The following is an 18,751-nucleotide window of genomic DNA, read 5'->3' as shown; positions in this document are numbered from 1 at the left end:
TAAGAAAAAGGGTCCCAAAGACAAGCAAAAAAGCCGTATTCCATTGTTAGGACTGAGCTGCACGACTGTTACATATGCAGAGGGCCTAGGTCCATCCCATGATGCTTTCTGGTTGGCAGTTCAGTTTCTGTGAGCCCCTATGAGCCTGGCTTAGTTGATTCTGTGGGGTTTCTTTTGTCTTCCTTGACTCCTGTGGCCCCTACAATCCTTCCTCTCCCTTTTCTGCAGCACCACCCCCCCCCCCCGCGCGCGCGCACGCGCGCGCGCTCTGCTTATTGTTTGGCTGTGGGTCTCTGCATGTGCTTCCATCAGTTGTTGGATGGAGCCTCTCTGATGGCAACTGATCTGGGCTCCTCTCTACCAGTGTAGCAGTGTAGCAGACTATCCTTTGGAATCATTTCATTTACTTCTTTTGTTGGTTTTGTTTCTGTTTTTGTTTTTGTTTTGTTTTGTTTTGATTTTTTTTTTTTTGCCAGTTGTGTTTGGTTCTATTCTGGGTTTCTGAACTATCAAGCCTCTGGGTCCTGGCCCTCCAGGCAGTGTGAGAGATGGGAAAGGACACTTTGTACTCATCAAATGAGACATCCACCAAGATGATGTCTCAATTCTGAACATCTATGTCTCAAATAAAAGGGCACCCATACTTGTAAAATAAACATTACTAAAGCTTTAATCACACATCAAACCCAACACATTAATATTGGGAGACTTCAAAACCCAACTTTCACCAATGGACAAGTCGTCCAGACCAAAAAAAAAAAAATCCCAAACAAACAAACAAACAAACGAAAAACAAAAAAAAATTAAACATAGAAATAATGAAACTAACAGATGTAATGACTCAAATGGACCTAACTGATATCTATAGAACATTTCACCCAAACACCTCAGCACCTCAGGAAACCTTCTCTAAAACTGACCATATATACTTGGTTGCAAAGTCTCTATAGATACAAGAAAATTGAAATAACCTCCTGTGTCCTCTCAGACCACAACAGACTGAAGCAGTTTCGCCTCCTTAATGAGACCTTGTGCCTTGATGGGCTCCTCTCCAAGGTGGAAAGATTTAATCCTGGAGGTAACTGTGGCATAACATTTGTTTCTCTTTCTCTAACACCAGGACAAAAACCCCAGTAACAGAGAGAGCGATCTACTTCACAAATGTCTATCAAGAGAATCTGAGTGAACTCTCTCTCAACAGCCATGTAATCTTAAAGCAATGAGGCAGAGCTACATGGAAAAGAGACTGAGCAGTAGAGAAACAGCAACTTTTCTCTAATCCTGAAGTGGTCCTGGTTGTTGGAAGACTGCTCTCTCTTGAAATTCATTTGTCTTATTAGTTTTTTTTATTGATTTTTAAAAATCTTATTCTTTGAATCAAAGCATATACATATTAATGCACAATTAATGAAGTGATGTTTTGACACATATGTGCATTGCATAGTTTTCTAACCAGGTTAAACATGTGTGTCCCAAACATTTCTTATTTATGGTGAAAACATTGAAAATACTTCTGTCTTAGTTATGGTTTTATTGCTGTGAAGAGACATCATGACCATGGCAACTCTTGTAAAAGGCAAACATTTAATTGAGGATGCCTTACAGCTTCAGAGGCTTAGTCCATTTTTTCATCATGGCAGGAAGCATGGCAGCATACAGGCTGACATGGTGCTAGAGATGGAGCAGGGAGTTGTAGAGCAGTTTTAATTCAGCAACATGGCTGCTCTGGCAAGGGATCACATCCAAAGACCTACATTTGTATAATCTAGGTGGACTATAGATATGCCCTTAGCACACACCTTTAATCCCTCTGGCTGGAATATAAACACACCACGTCTTTAATTCCTCTGACTGGAGTTTAGCACACAGCTCTAATCACAAATATGCCCAACTCTCTTGAGAACAGGACAGGAAAGAGAAGATATTTAAAAGCAGTGCAGGGAGGGAGGGGAGAGAGAGAGAGAGAGAGAGAGAGAGAGAGAGAGAGAGAGAGAGACTTTTACCAAGAGTTGCTCATGGGGATCGTTTTATGGACACAAGTTGCAGAGAGAACAAGCTAGGTGCAGGTGAGGACAGAGCAAGCCAGAGAATGAAAAGGAACCTGAAGATTAAAGCACATTGCCAGAATTAGTTTGAGCGACTCAGCCAGAAACCAAGAGTAGCCAATTTAAATCAGTCAGTTTGGAGAAAAGTTTAGGCCAGAACAACTGAGTTGAACCATCCAGCCAGAGTTCAGAGAGAGCTAGAAAGGCTTGGAAACCATTTTTATCACATCCTGCTACCTTAGAAAATAAAAACATGTAGAGAGCATTCTACATCTTGGTCTGCAGGCAGCAAGGAAAGACTATGTGACACAGAGAGTATAACTTTAGCATAGGAGACCTCAAAGCCTACCCCTACAGTGACACACTTCCTCCAAGAAGACCACACCTACTCCAGCAAGGCCACATCTCCTAACAGCATCACTCCCTATGGGCCAAGCATTCAAACATATGAATACCTATTTAAATCACCACAACTTTATTCTACTTTTTAAAAGTATACATATATGACTATACACACATAATCTGTATGAACATATTATACAATGCCACTATTTAGTAGGTCTTTGTTGCTATTTGGATTTTCCGTGCTGCTCAGAATTAAATCCCATATGTACTACAGAAGCTCCAAATTACATTCACAGCTCTTATGTTGTTGTTGTTGTTGTTGTTGTTAGCTTTCAAAGAAAAAAATAAAAAGCAGGATTTTTTCCCCCTCAGGTCCTGAAAGTCATGAGGAAACAGTGGTGATCTCTCCAGAATCATTTGAACAGCAGGGAAACTCCAGAGTATGCTGGCAAGTAGAAAGTCCCAATGGAAAGCATCCTTTCCACAAAATTTGAAAACAGATATGCATTGAAGAAACCATATGCTCCAATGTTTCTGGACCACATTATATAAAGTATTGCCAGGGTAGTAACATGGTTGTATATGTGTTGGCACCTCAGCCCTCAACACATAGTATTAATATGAGATACTCCTTTCTTTAACTTTTGAGATGGTTCATATAACAATTTTCTTTAGTAAAAAGACAAGTATAATTGGGGAAATACTAAGGTAAAGAAAAACATCAGACCAGACATGGTGGCACACACCTTTGATCTCAGTACTCAGAAGGCAGAGGCAGGTGGATCACTATGAGTTTGAGGCCAGCCTGGTCTAGAAAGCGAGTCCAGGACAGCCAAAGCTACACAGAGAAACTCTGTCTCAAAAAACAAAAACAAAAAAACAAAACAAAGAAGGAGGAGGAGGAGGAGGAGGAGGAGGAGGAGGAGGAGGAAGAAGAAGAAGAAGAAGAAGAAGAAGAAGAAGAAGAAGAAGAAGAAGAAGAAGAAAAGAACAAAGAAAAATATCAGAAGATGGATATGGGAGAGGAGAGAAGAGACTTAAAGAGCATCCAGGGACTGAAGGTAAACAGGGCAGGGCAAAAATGAAGCAGAATGTGGGATCGTTAAAGCTAAAGAGCCTTATGTGGCAGACAGGCCATGAGGTCTGAACAAGGCCACATTTCTTACTCTACACTGTTAAGTACACAAATCTCAAAGCAGTTCTAATCTCTTACTAAGCCTTATATGAATAAATTAACAGAGAACTATGACAATTAAAAATGTGTTTGTCACCAACAACTAGGTGCTGCTTGTTTCCTGCTTTGATGTTTATAGACACTGGTATTTTTGCCAACAATGGTCATGCTCCTGCTTTGTCAGGGTCAGAGCCTGCACATGGTTCAGTCTTCATCTTACAGTCTTTTCCTCAGATGATTAAATCACGGTCCTCATGCTTCCTGTCCCTATAACCAACTGGCTTATTTCTGGGAAACTGGCACCACTTTGTTTCAGCTGCAGACCCACAGTTGTATTTACAATTAATATTTATTGAGTGCTAATTGGGTGCCTGACCTTGTATTAGGTACTGAAAGCGGTTTCAATCCCTGTTGATTTACACAGGTATACTCTGTGTTTCGGGTAGCTCCATGTTCTCCCACCATGCCACATTCCCATAGGATGACTTGTGCCTCATCTTTCTAGTTATCAGTGATAGATGGAAGTTGAGCTTATTCATGGCATACAGTGTGATAGCTTGCTTTCTTGACTGTGTAGTGTAGAACTCCAACACGATGCTGCCACCATTGGGAACTAAATGTGGTTATTCCTTCTCATCCACTTCAAGCCCCCTCCCCCAACTGTTACATTTATTCTGTAAGTCAAGCATAGTGGCCCTAAGAAGTCCTCATAGATTTCCCATACATAGACTTGAAACCATTTTAGACTTAAGTATTTATTTAAATAAAAAGTTCCAGAAGCAAAAGAGAAACAAATATGGCCCTCTCTCCTTTCTGTATAGATGGCGGTGTTATGGAAAATATATTTCCTGCTTGTGCCTCACTCATTCTGTCTAGTATGACTGAGAGTAGACCTACCAAGGACAAGTTTAGGCGAGTACAACCTTATTTATTCGCCTTGAAATAAAGACATAAACGCCCATACAGAAAAGCACCTCTTTGATCATTTCTTCCACTCCCACTCTGGGAAGATAGCTTAGTGTTCTTTCATGGCAAACATCATTTTAATATTATTAAAGACACCATTAACATTCTCTTTTTTTAAAAAAATGGTCCTCATCCCTCAGAAGCTGCTGATTTTGTTCATATTCTTCGTCTAAACTAAACTTCTTTTCTATTTGTCCGGCATATCCAGTCATACAAAATGTCACAGAGCTGTTTCCAAGGACAGCTTATAAACCGGCTACATCAAGGGGTCACCATTTCTATTCTTCATGTCTTCTGGTTCCTGATCTGTTCCACATCAAAGAGAAAGAGAAAACATATTTGTATAACCGAGGAAAGGCCAAGTTGAGCCAGGCTGGCCTGACCTTTGAGGGGAAAAATTAACTACCAAAGCTAATTTATAACTAGTGCCTGAAAAAAAATATATATGTATGTATGTATGTATGTTAAAAGAATAGCAGAAACATATTGGGAATACCATACTGTGTATTACAAATGTACAAAAACACGTGTGAACATGCTGGCAATTTCTCACGAACGGCAGTGAGGATCTAAGACGAGATGGAGGAAGAGGTCTGCCTCCGTGGCTGTATGCTGAAGGTACGTGTGGGAGCAACCTGCTGAGAGCTAGAGCCTTAGAAGACCGGAATTGGACCTCTCTGGAGATGATGAGCCCTAAACTAAGCTATCCTTTTCTATGGAGCACTTGAGTATCCTTCTATACCAGGTGACTAGGACCTCAGAAATGTCCCTCTGCCCTATCCTTCTCCTTCACTACTCATGGATGAGCTAATTCATGTTACAGACATACTCCGTAGCTGACTCTGACTATTCTGAAGTCGACTCTGGGCATGTTCCATGAAGGACTGATCTCCGAGGCTAAGGTCCTTGAGTGGTACCCTTGGCACACAGTGAAGATAAGGAAGACAGAATACAGGACTTTTTTTTTTTTTAAGCATTTTTATTACACAGTAAAGAATACAACAATACCTGAATCATACTTTAAAGATTCACAGGTTGACAGACCATACATTACAGTCCAACTAAGGAAAAAAAAAAAAGGATAAACAAGAAACCACAGTTCAGACATAGTAGACTTAAAAGCTCAAGAGTATGCTGACAAAAGCATGATGCCTAGCCCCGCCCCCCAGTGTTAGTCTACCGTTAACTTGTGGTACGTGTCTGAATCAAGTATTGCACAACAACTTTAATTTTTCACAAGAATGTCGCAGAACCCAAAATAATTAAAACAAAATTACTTCAAATCTGCATTTCAACAGTCTCCAATTTTGTTTCTGTCCCTTGAGGAATTCGGACAACATGGAGTCGCTTTCTTTCCCTAAGTATTCCAGACATAGGCATGCTTTGCATAAGTAAACCAGCCTTGAAATTTTTAAATCCCCAAGACATGCACCTACACATTTAAAAAACAAAAACAACGAAAACGAAAACAAAAGAAGTTCAGAAAAAAAAATGTAAAAGACAGGTGGCCCTGTCACACACAGTCTCATGACAGAGAAAAAGAGAAAGAGAAAAGAGTAAAGAGACAGAGATAAGGGAAAGAGGACGCCCTATTCATATCAGCGACCACCATTCAATTCTATCCAATGAAGATAACTTTTTTTTAAATGTGTTAATACCTACAAATTAATACTCTCACATAGCCTGTATATAAGTGACAAGCAAAAAAGGAAAGTAACAAAAGTGTTCTTTTCTTTCTCTTTTTTAGGATTATGAGGTCTGCATTGTTACCAAGGAGTGATATGGTTTGCAGCTGTATGAGCTTAACTTTTGGTATCCTGGTTCTTTTGTGCCCATTTGGTTTGACTAGACCAGTTTTTGTTAGCTACTGGTGCAATATACATGCTGTCAGAGGTAGAGTGAAACTTTTTGCCACTGAGGAGAATGTAGCAAAACAGGAGGAGAGGAAGAGGAGGAGGAAGAGGGGAAGGAGGAAGAGGAATTAGAGATAGAGCTCAGAGTTAGGGATTTTTTTTGTATTGGTTTTCACTCAGGGTGCCCTGAATTAAAAAGTAATGAGACGTACTGTACTAATCCTTATTTTACACACTAGTGTTAAGAATAACAGTGCTGTTCCACATACATCACAGCTTCTCGAGATCAAGACGCGTGGGTATGACATACCTCATTTTTTGGGATTATTTAACCCTTCGTAGCCTAGAACATATAATAGCTCTAAGAAAGGACTGTCCAGTGTCACAAGCAGACTAGAAAGCAGAATGAGGTCAAAGGATTCTGGGAGCACCATGGTAAGACAGAACCCAGTCGGAGCCTGGTTATGTGCTTCTTATTTCACGTTAGCAGGTGTGCTGGCAGATGGACTTCCAACATGCAGATAGATAGATGTGTTTACTTGCTCATCAGAACTTCCTAAACTAAAAGGCCATTAAAAACAAAAAGAATACAACACCACCCGAACAAAATTAAAACCGACGGGCATATGAAAATACAGGGGAAATGCTTTAAGAAAATCTTAGATTTGTGAGACACAAAGTGAACCCACGAGGCTCGCCTCTATTGAGAAAACTCAAATACAGCCACTGAAAACTGTATCCAAGGGTTACCTTAACAACCCCGCCTCCCCCCGCCCCCCTACAAGCTGATGGATTGTACTCAATTTGTAAAGAAATGCCTGGTGTATGTGTACATGGAGAAGTGTCTTCCCAGCCTTGTCAACTTTGGTTGTCTACACAGCCTGCAGCACTGCCGACTCTTAAAGCACACAACCACATCCTGGGCTACTGTGTTTCAAAACTAACAAGTAGTTCTGGTCTGGACCCTGGACAACGAAGGGTTAATGGAGTCACACTGAACATGTTTAACCTGCTGGTCATTTGGAAAGTATTACTGGTGCTTTTCAAAATTCCGATTTTGGTCCATCAGATCAGTCTTTGGCTGACTTCCCTTTTGTATGAATACTGTATAACCTGGCACTCAGCAGGGTTAAAGCTGTCAGTCTACACCTCAGCATTTGGAGCTCTAATGATTTTTTTTCTTTTTTTTTTTGTAAAATTAGAAATACTTAAACAACCTTACAGCAATATGCATGCACTGTCCTTTTTTTTTAAAGTAGGATATCTTATTTTATTTTTTTAAAAAGTCCCTAATAATTTTTCTCATAAAAAAGGATAAAAGAAAGAAAAATTCCACTACTATTCTATGCTACAGCTAAAATTGGTGAAATGGCTCTAGCATATTTAAAAAGTTGGTTTGAAAAAAAAAAGAGAGCATGCCTAGGGAGTCATTGTGACAGTGCAAAATACATTTATGTACATCCCTCTTACAAAACACCCATATGCTAGCATTCCATGAAGCATGCTGGTTTCCAGGAAAAAAATCCTATAAGAGAGTGAGTTAGCAGCTCCAAAAGATAGCTTTTTCTTTTCTTTTTTCTTTTCTTGAGGACAACCAAAAAGGTTTTTTTTTTCCTTTTCTTTTCTTTTTTAACTACTAGAGAAATATCACTAATACATACAGATATAAAAGCAGCATAGAAAGATACAGGTTTCTCACCAACTAGGAATAAAGAGACTAAATGTGGGCATATGGATAAGCTACAATGCATCTTCACATTTGTCCAACACATTTACAAGAAAAACACCATTGGGAAAACCTCACAGGACAGAAGTGTTTTAACACCAAGAGAACTACTAGATTTTAATTAAAAATTCAAACAGGGTGGGGTTGAAAAATTTTGGAAAGGGGCTGGAGCTGAAGCCACCATTTTTTAAAATTAGTTTTCAATATAAAAATGAGTGAGCTGGAACAGGACCCACTGCCTTACTCTGTGGAACCTTGCAAAAGTGAATAAATCGTGAAGGGTTATTTAGGGCAGCTGGCTGACTTAGAAGCTGCCACAATGCTAATTAACTGCAGGCTGAGTCTCTTAAGAGTGTGGTGTGTGTGTGTGTGTGTGTGTGTGTGTGTGTGTGTGTGTGTGTGTGTGTATAAAAAGGAGCCTTTGTATTATGGCATTTTTTTTTCTTGCTGCTGTAGTCATACACCCCACTGGAAATCATCTTTCATTTTTCATTCTGTTGACCTGGATATTATTATTTCTTTTCAGAAACAGGAAAAAAAAAGCGAACATCTGTGTCTCCTTCCAATCTGCTGCACATCTGCGCGTTTTGTAGCGGGTCTTCAAAGTTCAGTTAGCAACCCACAGACGCCATTCATCTTCTTGTTAAAATGTCTACTGCTGTATCCAACGCTCATGCCCTTGAGGGATTGCCCCCCCTTTTTTTCCCATTATTGTATATAAAGAACACTGTGACTTTTAATATTAGCATTTTTGCTTTCAACAGCAATTAGCAATCTCTTGGTTTGCTGTTTGGTAAAGCATTGGTTAATGAGGTCATCTAGTTTAAAATCCCAGCTACTTGAAAATAACAGGGAGGAGGTCAAATCTAGCATCTCACGTTATATTCTTTCCTCTCTTTTCAGTTCTCTAAAGAAAAGATATCTTTGTTATCGTTACGACCCGTTACTGGCCCTCTGTGTTTTACTACCGCCTCAAAGATACAGGTAAGTTTTCTTGCTGAAGTACTGAAATAAGATGAGAGTTCATCTATAAACAAACAAACAGAAAAACGACTTTGAGCATCTGAGGATGAGGAATTGCTTTCGTGTTGGTTGTGGTGTCTTTCCTCTGACAGTCTGAGTGTAGGTCTAGCGAGGCGTCGTCTCTATGGTGGAAGGGGTTCCCGGGGTGGTCGACCTCGGAGTGGCTGCTGGTGGTGTGTCCATAGGGCTCCCAGCCCCACTGCTGGGTGTGACCGAGGAGCTGACGGCAGGCGTGTCTCCCTGCTGTGGGGCCTGCAGGGTCTGTCCACAGATGTGGTGATGCTTCTCCCAGTCTTTATGCTGGCAAAAGGAGCCACAGTATCGGGCTGTGTTGCAGCCGCTGCAGGTCTCGCTTGCTTTCCGGCCACAGTTCCAGCAACTCTAAGGAAGGAGGAGAGAGACACCAGGTGAATGCTTCATGAAGGTAAAAATCTCATAAACACGGCAGAAGTTACTGTTCCTACATCTTCACGAACCGTAGAGACAAAATGGACAACTCGCAAGACTTTGGCCTCAGTGTAACCTTAGGCAGGATCTCATCCAGGCTGAACTTGGAGTTGCCCTGTAGCCCAACCCTCTCCCTACCTCTCCAACCTGCTGCCCTTCTCCGGGCCAGCACTCCAGGCCTCCCAAGGTAGGCTCCTGGGACTAAAGGCTGAGAGGAGTGGGCAGGACTGCAAAGGGCCACAGCCCCGGGCAAGCCACCCTCATGAGAGGCCACCAGCACACACAGCCCTGCCCTGGCCCCTGCAGGCTGTTCGGGATGGTCTCTCTGGCTCTTACCAGGGCCCGTGGCTGGCGCCACTCATCACTCCAATCACTTTACTATGAACTACCTCTCCATTCTATCATCACTCCATTCACTTTACTATGAACTACCTCTCCATTCTATCATCACTCCATTCACTTTACTATGAACTACCTCTCCATTCTATCATCACTCCATTCACTTTACTATGAACTACCTCTCCATTCTATCATCACTCCATTCACTTTACTATGAACTACCTCTCCATTCTATCATCACTCCATTCACTTTACTATGAACTACCTCTCCATTCTATCGGAGGAGCGTCTCAGTCACCCTCCTGATTGAGCGCTGGCACACTGTCCACACCTCAGCATGCCCACCTGGCACTTTCTCACACATGCACGGTGCCTTCATCATCCATGGGGTCACATGTTAACCTGCACTCCCAAACAAGGGGAAGATGCCGTCAAGACAGAGATATGGAATTTTCTCAATTGGCTCAATTTTCTGTCAGCAATGACTATGGCATTGATGGAAATGGCTGAAGATCCCACCAGTGTTTGTCACAAAAATCCCTTCTTCCTAGATTTGGTTATCTTCATATGAAATAAATCATCTACTCTGTACTCACTACAATCTGTATTTCCCAACTTTTCTCCTCCTACCACCAACACTCTCATGGCTAGAAATGAATATACTATTCCGCGGTAGAGATTTCTCCTTCTGAATTCTAACAGGAGCTACAAGACCACAGCACCCAACTCAATGAACTGTATAAGAGTTAAAGGGCTCGGTTTATTGCTGCATCCCAGCCCAGGCAGGATATGGCAAAATAGAAGCTCTTTCCACTCTATCCACTCAGTAGCCCTAGCAACCAAATGCTAGGTTACTCTTAGAGTAACACCCTTTACCCCAGGCAACCCCAGGAGATGATCTCTGGTTTGTTCATCTATGATAAACGCTTAGCCTGACCGCAGAGAGATGATCAAAACAGTTATTTGTGATATGAACACATCAGTTGATGCCTAATCTAGTCTTGAAATGTGAAAACTCCTAAACTTGGTGAATAACTGTTCTACTTGGACACAGCATTTCCCAGCTGGCAGAGCTCCCTTGCAACTCTGAGAAAGTTAGAGTGGAGGAGGGAATTGGGACTCAACCGTGTATCAGGAGAAGGAAACCCTGACCTCGGAACACCAGCTGCCAGCTCTATGTGGCATCTTGCAAGGCACAAGAAAAGCAGAAATGAGGTTGCCTCGGAGATTTACATGCTAAGATAAACACCTCATGAATCAGAGCACAGATGGTCTAGAGGTGCAAGAACACCTGTGTGGGGCGGATCTAATGGAAGTGAGGGCAAAGGGGTGGAGACCGGGTGTGACAATGCTCTCAAAGATGCTTCCTGCAGGAGAGACAGAACCTCAGGAAACCATATCCAAATGTTCATCTCATGAATAAAACATGTTTCTAGTTCCTTAGAAAGACTGACTCTGCTATGAAGAGCTATGTCAAGTGGTCATAGCCATCCACACCTAAGCGTTCTATGACCTGCCTCTATTTCTGCAGTCCTGGGGATGGAAGCGGGGTCTTCCAACAAGCTAAGCAAGTGTTCTGCCACTCAGCTACATCCTCAGCTTTTGTCAAAGGCTCTGATCGTTTTCTTGTGAAATGGAGTTTTAGATATAGTCTAATGACCCAATTGGCTGACAGCTGTGATCACATCGTAATTAAAACAGATTTTAAAGTAACACTCGAGATATTGCAAGGCCCCTCTCTGGCTTCTCTACATCTATTGTGATTTCACTGTGTTGGGGGTATGTCTAGAGGTCATGAGCCTATTAAGAACGCATAGCTGGAACGTCAGACCATTTTCCTGACACGTAAAGCTTTCCTATTATGCAGAATGAATTCCATTAACTGTTAACAAGAGGGAGCCTAGAGTGTCTCAAGGACCAGAATCAGGGAACTTCAAGAACTCTGGTTTCCAACCTTCAGAAAGGAACAAGGAACAAGTGGGATAAAATTCTGTAAACCTGATGACCTGGGCTCAGTCCAGGAACACATGCGAACGGGCGGATGTTGTGGTAAGTCCAGATGTTCAGGTGCTAGCGAGCCTGTGGGATGTACCACAGCCCCAGAACTGAGAGGGATTCTGCCTCATTGTCCTCTGATCTACACACACCTATGTATGCATGCATGCACACATGCACATGCACACTTTTGGGGAAAAAAGTTCAGCTCTGTGCCTTTAATTCTTAACCGTTTAGAAACTTCAGTGGTAGGAAGAAAATCACAACAGAATCTATAATCTCAAACTACAAGCTTAATTCATACGTGAATGTTGTTAGTAAAACAAATCTGTAATGGATAATCAATACTACAACCTAACTTTTTTCTCCTCTAATTTTAGATGAACTTCTCGAGAGGCCTGGCCTAGTAGTTTACACTTCTGTTCCCACTACACAGGAGGCTAAGGCCAGGCCTGGGATGCTTTAATGGCATCTTGAAGACCAATTCCTAAAAGAACAAAATGGAAAAGAAAATCTCACAAGATGCACAAACTCTGCCCACCGCCACATTTGGAAGCTTTCTTCTCCAACTTAACTCCGCTGCATGGCATGGATGTTGTTTCCTTGACCCTGTCAATAAATGTGGGCCTGGCTCAGCCTTCAAAGCTCGAGGTACAACTCTGCTCATTCAGAGTGAAGTTTCCTTCAGTGAGGTTTAGCTCTAAGGAGATTGCCAGCTGGGTCCTGGAACAAACTCAGCAAATAAGCGATATTCCTAAATTACATCAGAAAATCCCAATTAGGGAACAGAGACCCAAATCCAAAACAATATTTTAAGGAAATTAAACATCTAATCTGAGTCAAGTGGCGTCTTTAGGAAACACCCTGGTGTGAGTCCTATCGTGTTTTGGCAGAGGCACATTTTGGCAGACTTCAGGGTGGTAACTGCCCAGTGCTCAATGGCTCCTTCAGATTGAAATCAGATGTACGCGACATTCTCCATTTAAACTGATTAAACACACAGACTAAACCAGGTAATTACAAATGCATGTGCTGGGGAGTGGAAAGTGGAGACAGAATGGGGGGGACTTCTTTATTTTTTAAAGTGTTTTCAAAGATGGGAACAATTTTACCAAAAAAAAAAAAATGTGGAATTGAGCCAAATACAGAAACAGATGTTTCAGATAGCAGAGCTGCTGAGAGCTAAGGGCCCTTGCCTTAGCCCTTCCTGGTTGTGATCTAAGAGGGAAGGGCTCTGGTTAGTTTTACCTCTAGCTCCACTCAGTCCTCCACATTTGCCCCCTACCACTGAGGGTAACAGCCCTCAGGTGTAAGAAGGTGAAACAAAGAGGGACTGACTGATCTAGTAGGATTTTTTTTTAATTGCATTTTTTTTATTGCCCTTGACACTGTATTCCAGCGAAAGGGTAGGAAACTGCAGTGCATGCTCAAGTAACAAAAAGACAAACCGATCCAAACCAAAACAACAGTCCGAAGTGGACTCTATTTTAAAAGGCTCATTGGGAACCTTAAAAGGCCATTTGTATATGTCATATTTCTCTTGGATAACTCTACCGAAGTCCCTGTTTGTGGGCCTGTACCTAGGCAACTGATGCCTGGCCAGCATTAGAGCCACTGACCATTTTATCTGGAAAAAGTAGTTTGAGAGACAGAGATCCCCTACAGCATCGGAACCCTCAGGCCCTAGAATTGCTGGTGCTCGTTGGAGACATTTAGGAGGTGAGGCCCTGCAGGAGGAAGCATGGCACTCGGAGTGGACTTTGAGAATTTAAATCCTTCCTCAGTTTCCTGTTTACACTCTGTTTCCTGCTTGCAGTTCCTGTTCTTGCTGTCATGTCTCTCACCAAGATGGCCTCTTAGCCCTAAGAAGCCATTCGCCAGGACAGCGGCTTTTGATCATGTTGCTTTCATCACGGCAGTTTGGCAAAGTTGCCCTGGGCTGTAGGTGAGGAACCTAAGGCTGGATACAAAGTTCCTCTTCGCAAAATCCATTAAATGCACTGTTATATGCAGATATAGCAAGGATAGATGGAAGATTCTGGATGTCAGGGTTTCATGGCAGAGATTCTATACCTGTTGTCTTATCAGCCACTCTCTTTGTCCTTGGGGCAGGAAAGCTCTTTCTTTTATCTTGGCATTTAGATACACAGAGAGAATAATTTGGCTACTCTATCAGCAAAACACACCCCTCCTATTCAACGCTGTTGAAAATTCTTTTTTCTGAGAGACAAAGGTTTTCTCTTGAATGACTGTCCATCCGTTTTACTAGGCCTTATCTGTGACTCAAGATCAAGACGGTTCAGCAAAATTGCTCTACCTAAAATTCCCCAAATGTAAAGGCCTGCTTCCAGTACTAGTTTTATAAAGACAAAACTCTACAGAAGCAGTGCACTGACCTGAATTCACACATGTTAGATGTGCATTGCACTAGGTCTTTTAAAGCCATATTCATGGATAGTCTGCAGTTCAGAAACCCGAATCCTTAAAAGTTAATCCCCTCTCCCTCTCCCCCCTCCCTGCCCCCAGTCCTCATCCAGCTGGTACTGAAACTGCCAACCAAACACTCTCTTCAAAATGCCCCACTCCACAAATGTCAGATCTTTTCTTAGGTCCCATTGTTGCCCCACTGCTTAGAAGAGAGCACCATTTCCTACTGTGTGTGTAGTTGGGTCAGGAAACACAAGGCAGCAAAGACAACCTCATGGTAGCTAACCAAAATGACACAGGCTTCAGAGGCAGGGCAGCCTGCCTTTCACTTTCAGTGCCACTGTTGAGTGATAAGCTGGCTCAGAGGTCAAGACCACTGGCTGCTCTTTCAGAGGACCTGGGTTCAATTCCCAGCACCCACATGGTAGCTCACAAGTGCCTCTAACTCCTGTTCCAGGGTATCTGATACCCTCACACAGACATACATGCAGTCAAAAACACCAATGTTCATTAAATAAATAAATAAATAAATGAATGAATAAATAAGCTTAAACACACACACACACATACACACACACACATACATACACACACACACACATGCAAGTAGGGTAATCTGTTGGAACAAAAATAGCCACTGCAGGATGGCTCAGAGTTATGCCATGGGCTGAGCAGCAGAGCTTAAGGTACTGCCTACACAGCAGGTGGTCACCGTAGCTCCTTCTGGAAGCACTTGCTGAAAGAAAGATGGTGGGTTGATTCCTGTTCTAGATGCAGTGCCTCTGAACCACTAAAATTTGAAAGCTTGCACACAATCCAAATTTAGCGCTGTCACTCACAGGCATTAACAGCTACAAGAAAGAACTTACTTAGGGTCCCCCAGCATCTCCTCTGCTCTCTCTGTCTCCTGACTCCCCGAAGATTCACCACTGGGTGCCGCCTCCATGCATTCTTTTTAATTCCCCCGTGTTGAAATCTCCGTTGATTTTTGGTTTCCAACATGCTAATATTTTGTTTCTTCCATTATAGCTTTTACTGTGTTCACTTGAGGTGTTTGAAAAGCCCGGGCTGGTATAAAGAACTGTCCCTTCCTTCCCGAGTTCTCACTACCTGACCACAGTCAGCCACACAACCAATGACTCAAACCTGCATCCTGCTCCCCACTGACTTCGCAGGCAACACCCCCTGAGTGGGAACTCCCTGGTCTTTATGGAGCCTACCTGCCTTGAACACTGAAAGCTGAGTCTAGTTCTATCACTTGAGTCACTCATAGCATACAATTCTAAAAGTAGGACATTTTATTTTCATTTCTCTTTCTTTAGCTCCTGTAACTACTCCAGCTAAATACGACAGGTCATCCTCGTGCTCTCTCTCTCCCCTACTCTTTCTTATATCACGGGTACTATTTAAACTTCCTTGCCTTTCTTATTAGAATCCTCTCTCAGCACCTGTCCTTCCCTCCCTCCCTGTCCCCTCTTCTTGTCAGCCATGGTGGTTTAAATGAGAATGACCCCCATACACGAATATATTTGAAGATTTGGTCCCCTTGGTGAAACTGTTTGGGAAAGGTTAGCTGTGGCCTTGTTGGAGGAGGTGTTTTACTGGGAGTGGGCTTTGAGGTACCTGTTGTGCTTTGAGGGACAGAGCTACCCCACCATCTAGGGCATCTGAACTCACAGCCTGGAGCTGGTGGTACCATTTCAGAGGGGTGGCCTGCTTGGAGGTCCATGCCAGGCCCAGTTAGCTCTCTTCTATGCCCGGTGCTCATGGAGCAGAGGTGAGCTCTCAGCTACTGTTCCAATGCCATGCCTGCCAGCTTGCTGCCATGTTTCCCGCCTGTTGATCACGGAGCCGCCCTCTGAAATTGTTAGCCCCTGTTACTTTTACAAATTGCCTTGGCCATGTGTTTTGCTACAACAGGAGAAAAGTAGCTAAGAGTTCATTTTTTAAAAATATGAAGTATGACCTACCTCTACTCATTTCGTTTGTCCCTCTTGCAAAGTGGGTCATACAAACATTATCCCACATTGGCTTTAAGAAAACCAAAGCTCCAGGAACTGAGTTCTAATCCCCACCAGCCACATAAAAGATAGGCACTACCAGCCATGATGTAGATGTCAGGAATTGGAGACAGGAACATCCTCTAAGCTCCTGGACCAGCCAATCTACTCAAAGCAGGTTTAGAGGAAGACCGGGTTTCAAAACTAAGATGGAGAGTGACAGAGGAAGATACACAACATCCTCCTCTGGCCTCTGCATTTACACAAACAGGAACAAGTGTGCACACATAGACGCCCCCCCCCCCACCATGCACATGCGTGCACACACACACACAAACCAAAAAACCAAGCCAAGAGATGAACAACTCAGGGTCAATCATACTAAGATAGTAATGCGTTCACTTATTAAAAACAAACAACTGGTCTTTGAATAACATGTACACTAACCAGTTCTTGCCGAAACCTAACATTGTAGTTTACACGGAGAGCTACATATTCTTCCAGGAACCAAATGGTTTGATCCTCCTTGGAAGGCTATGAGGCCTGTGTAGTAATGACAGGCCATTCCATGCTTTGAGCTGGACTGCACGGACACCTCCATCCTTTTCCCGTTGGTATACTACATAGCTTTCCCCTATACAGAACAGTGAATAATGGCTCTTAATATAGGAGAATATTTACTTTGGGGGCTTAAAACTAAACTCTCTATTAGAATAATACCGTATGTACAGTCCATTTTTTCTGCTGCCTTCTAGATACACACGTAAGTCTCCTATGCTCATACAAGCTGTGGATCTCAAAAGGAGTTGGTAGAGGTTTCATTAGGAATATCCCCTAAAGTGTCACTAGGGAGAACTATTTGTGTCCAAGGAGAGGAAATAGAAATGTGAAAGAAATATAACAGCTTGAGCCATATACACAATAATCTGTAAAGTGGTAAAGTATAGGGCCAACAAGATGGCTCCGCTGGCCATGGATCTGACTACCAGACTGATGGCCTGAGATCATTAGGACCCACAAAGCTGATTAAGAGAACTAACTTCTGAAAAGTTACCCTCTGACACCATGCATGCTATGGTATACACACAATAAGTAAGTACTTAAAAGGAAGTAAAACATAGAAAAGTGATATTTTTACTTAGATTCTGCCACAACCAATGTTATAAGTTATTAGTCTATACATCTATATGAAGTTAGAGAACTGGGTAAGAAGAATTGAAAACTATTAATATATAGTTTTCCAGGGGGAAAGAATCCCACTACTGCCATGTGCTAGCAGTGAGGCCTGCGAGCCATGCAACCTGGGCTAGGGACCAGCTGACATGTACCACGTGAGCCACAGAACAAGTGTCCTACACCCTCCAAGACTCAGCTTTCTTATTGGCAAAAAAGAAAACAACACTGTCCTCTTTGTCACAGCTGGTGTAAGAAGTGAGCTAAAGCCAGGTGATGGTGGTACATGCCTTTAATCCCAGCATCCAGGAGGCAAAGACAGGCAGATCTCTGAGGCCAGCCTGGACTACATTGTGAGTTCTTGGATAGCCAGAGATACACAGAGGAACCTTGTCTTGAAAAACAAACAAACAAACAAATATACAAACACAAAAAAGAGTGAGCTACATGAAGTTCTTCTCAATCCAGTTCTGGCTCAACAACCCAGACTATCTGGGTTAAAAATCAGTGGGTCACAAAGCAAAACAAAAAGACATGAGTGTGAGAGGGACACATGTAGGGAAGACATGAGGATTGTAGGCCAACAACCCAGGCCTTCCAAGTCTGGGTTTCTGCTCAAAGAGCCTATGGAGAAGACATATGTAATAAGACCTAATTCATTTAAATTTATCTGCTGTGTGTTTATGTATTTAAAGTATGTATATTCTGTGTATGATGTAGAAACGAAATGTGTAGGTGTCTATAATAGATGTATGTAAAATAAAAGAAAGTGGGGGTAGGCAGTGGTCTCATCAGAAAAGAACATTCGGTGAAGAATGGCCATTTGAAATGAGCAGATAACTGCTGTGGGCTTCATCTCTTCAAACATTATAAAGTAAGTAAGATGATGTAAATGATAAATCTTTTTTTCCCCCCAAGACAGGATTTCTCTGTGTAGCCTTGGCTGGCTTCAGACTCACAGCAATCTGCCAGTCTCTACCTCCTGAGTCCTAGGATTAAAGGCGTGCGCCATCACCAGGCTCAAATACTTGCCTGTTTATGCTTCCCAAGGGCTGAGATTAAAGGCATCTGACACCACACTTGCTATAAAAAATATTTTAAAGAACCAATGAGACAAACAAAGTTCTTATTTCTTACACAGAGAGTCTAATAGGAAGGAGAACAGTGAATTACTGCAGAACTGGTAATGGAGTTGGGGCCAGCTTAAGACTTCTGGGTTCAGCCTCCAATCCATAGAC

At 42.4% G+C, this 18,751-nt stretch overlaps 1 protein-coding gene across 1 annotated transcript in view; it reads right to left on the bottom strand.

Moving 5' to 3' along the window:
* Window positions 1-8,469: 8,469 nt before the first annotated feature.
* RUNX1T1 (RUNX1 partner transcriptional co-repressor 1) overlaps window positions 8,470-18,751 on the bottom strand; it is a 143,126-nt gene continuing 132,844 nt past the window's right edge. Inside the window, 1 exon segment of the mRNA XM_084787266.1 lies at window positions 8,470-9,513. Within this exon segment, the coding sequence (XP_084643392.1) occupies window positions 9,238-9,513 (276 nt within the window). The 3' untranslated portion in view covers window positions 8,470-9,237.

The sequence above is a fragment of the Acomys minous genome (assembly GCF_964271855.1).
Source record: "Acomys minous genome assembly, chromosome: 1".
NCBI classification, from domain to species: Eukaryota; Metazoa; Chordata; class Mammalia; order Rodentia; family Muridae; genus Acomys; species Acomys minous.
Note: the sequence above shows the minus strand (reverse complement) of the source record. Positions and strands in the feature narration are given on the sequence as shown.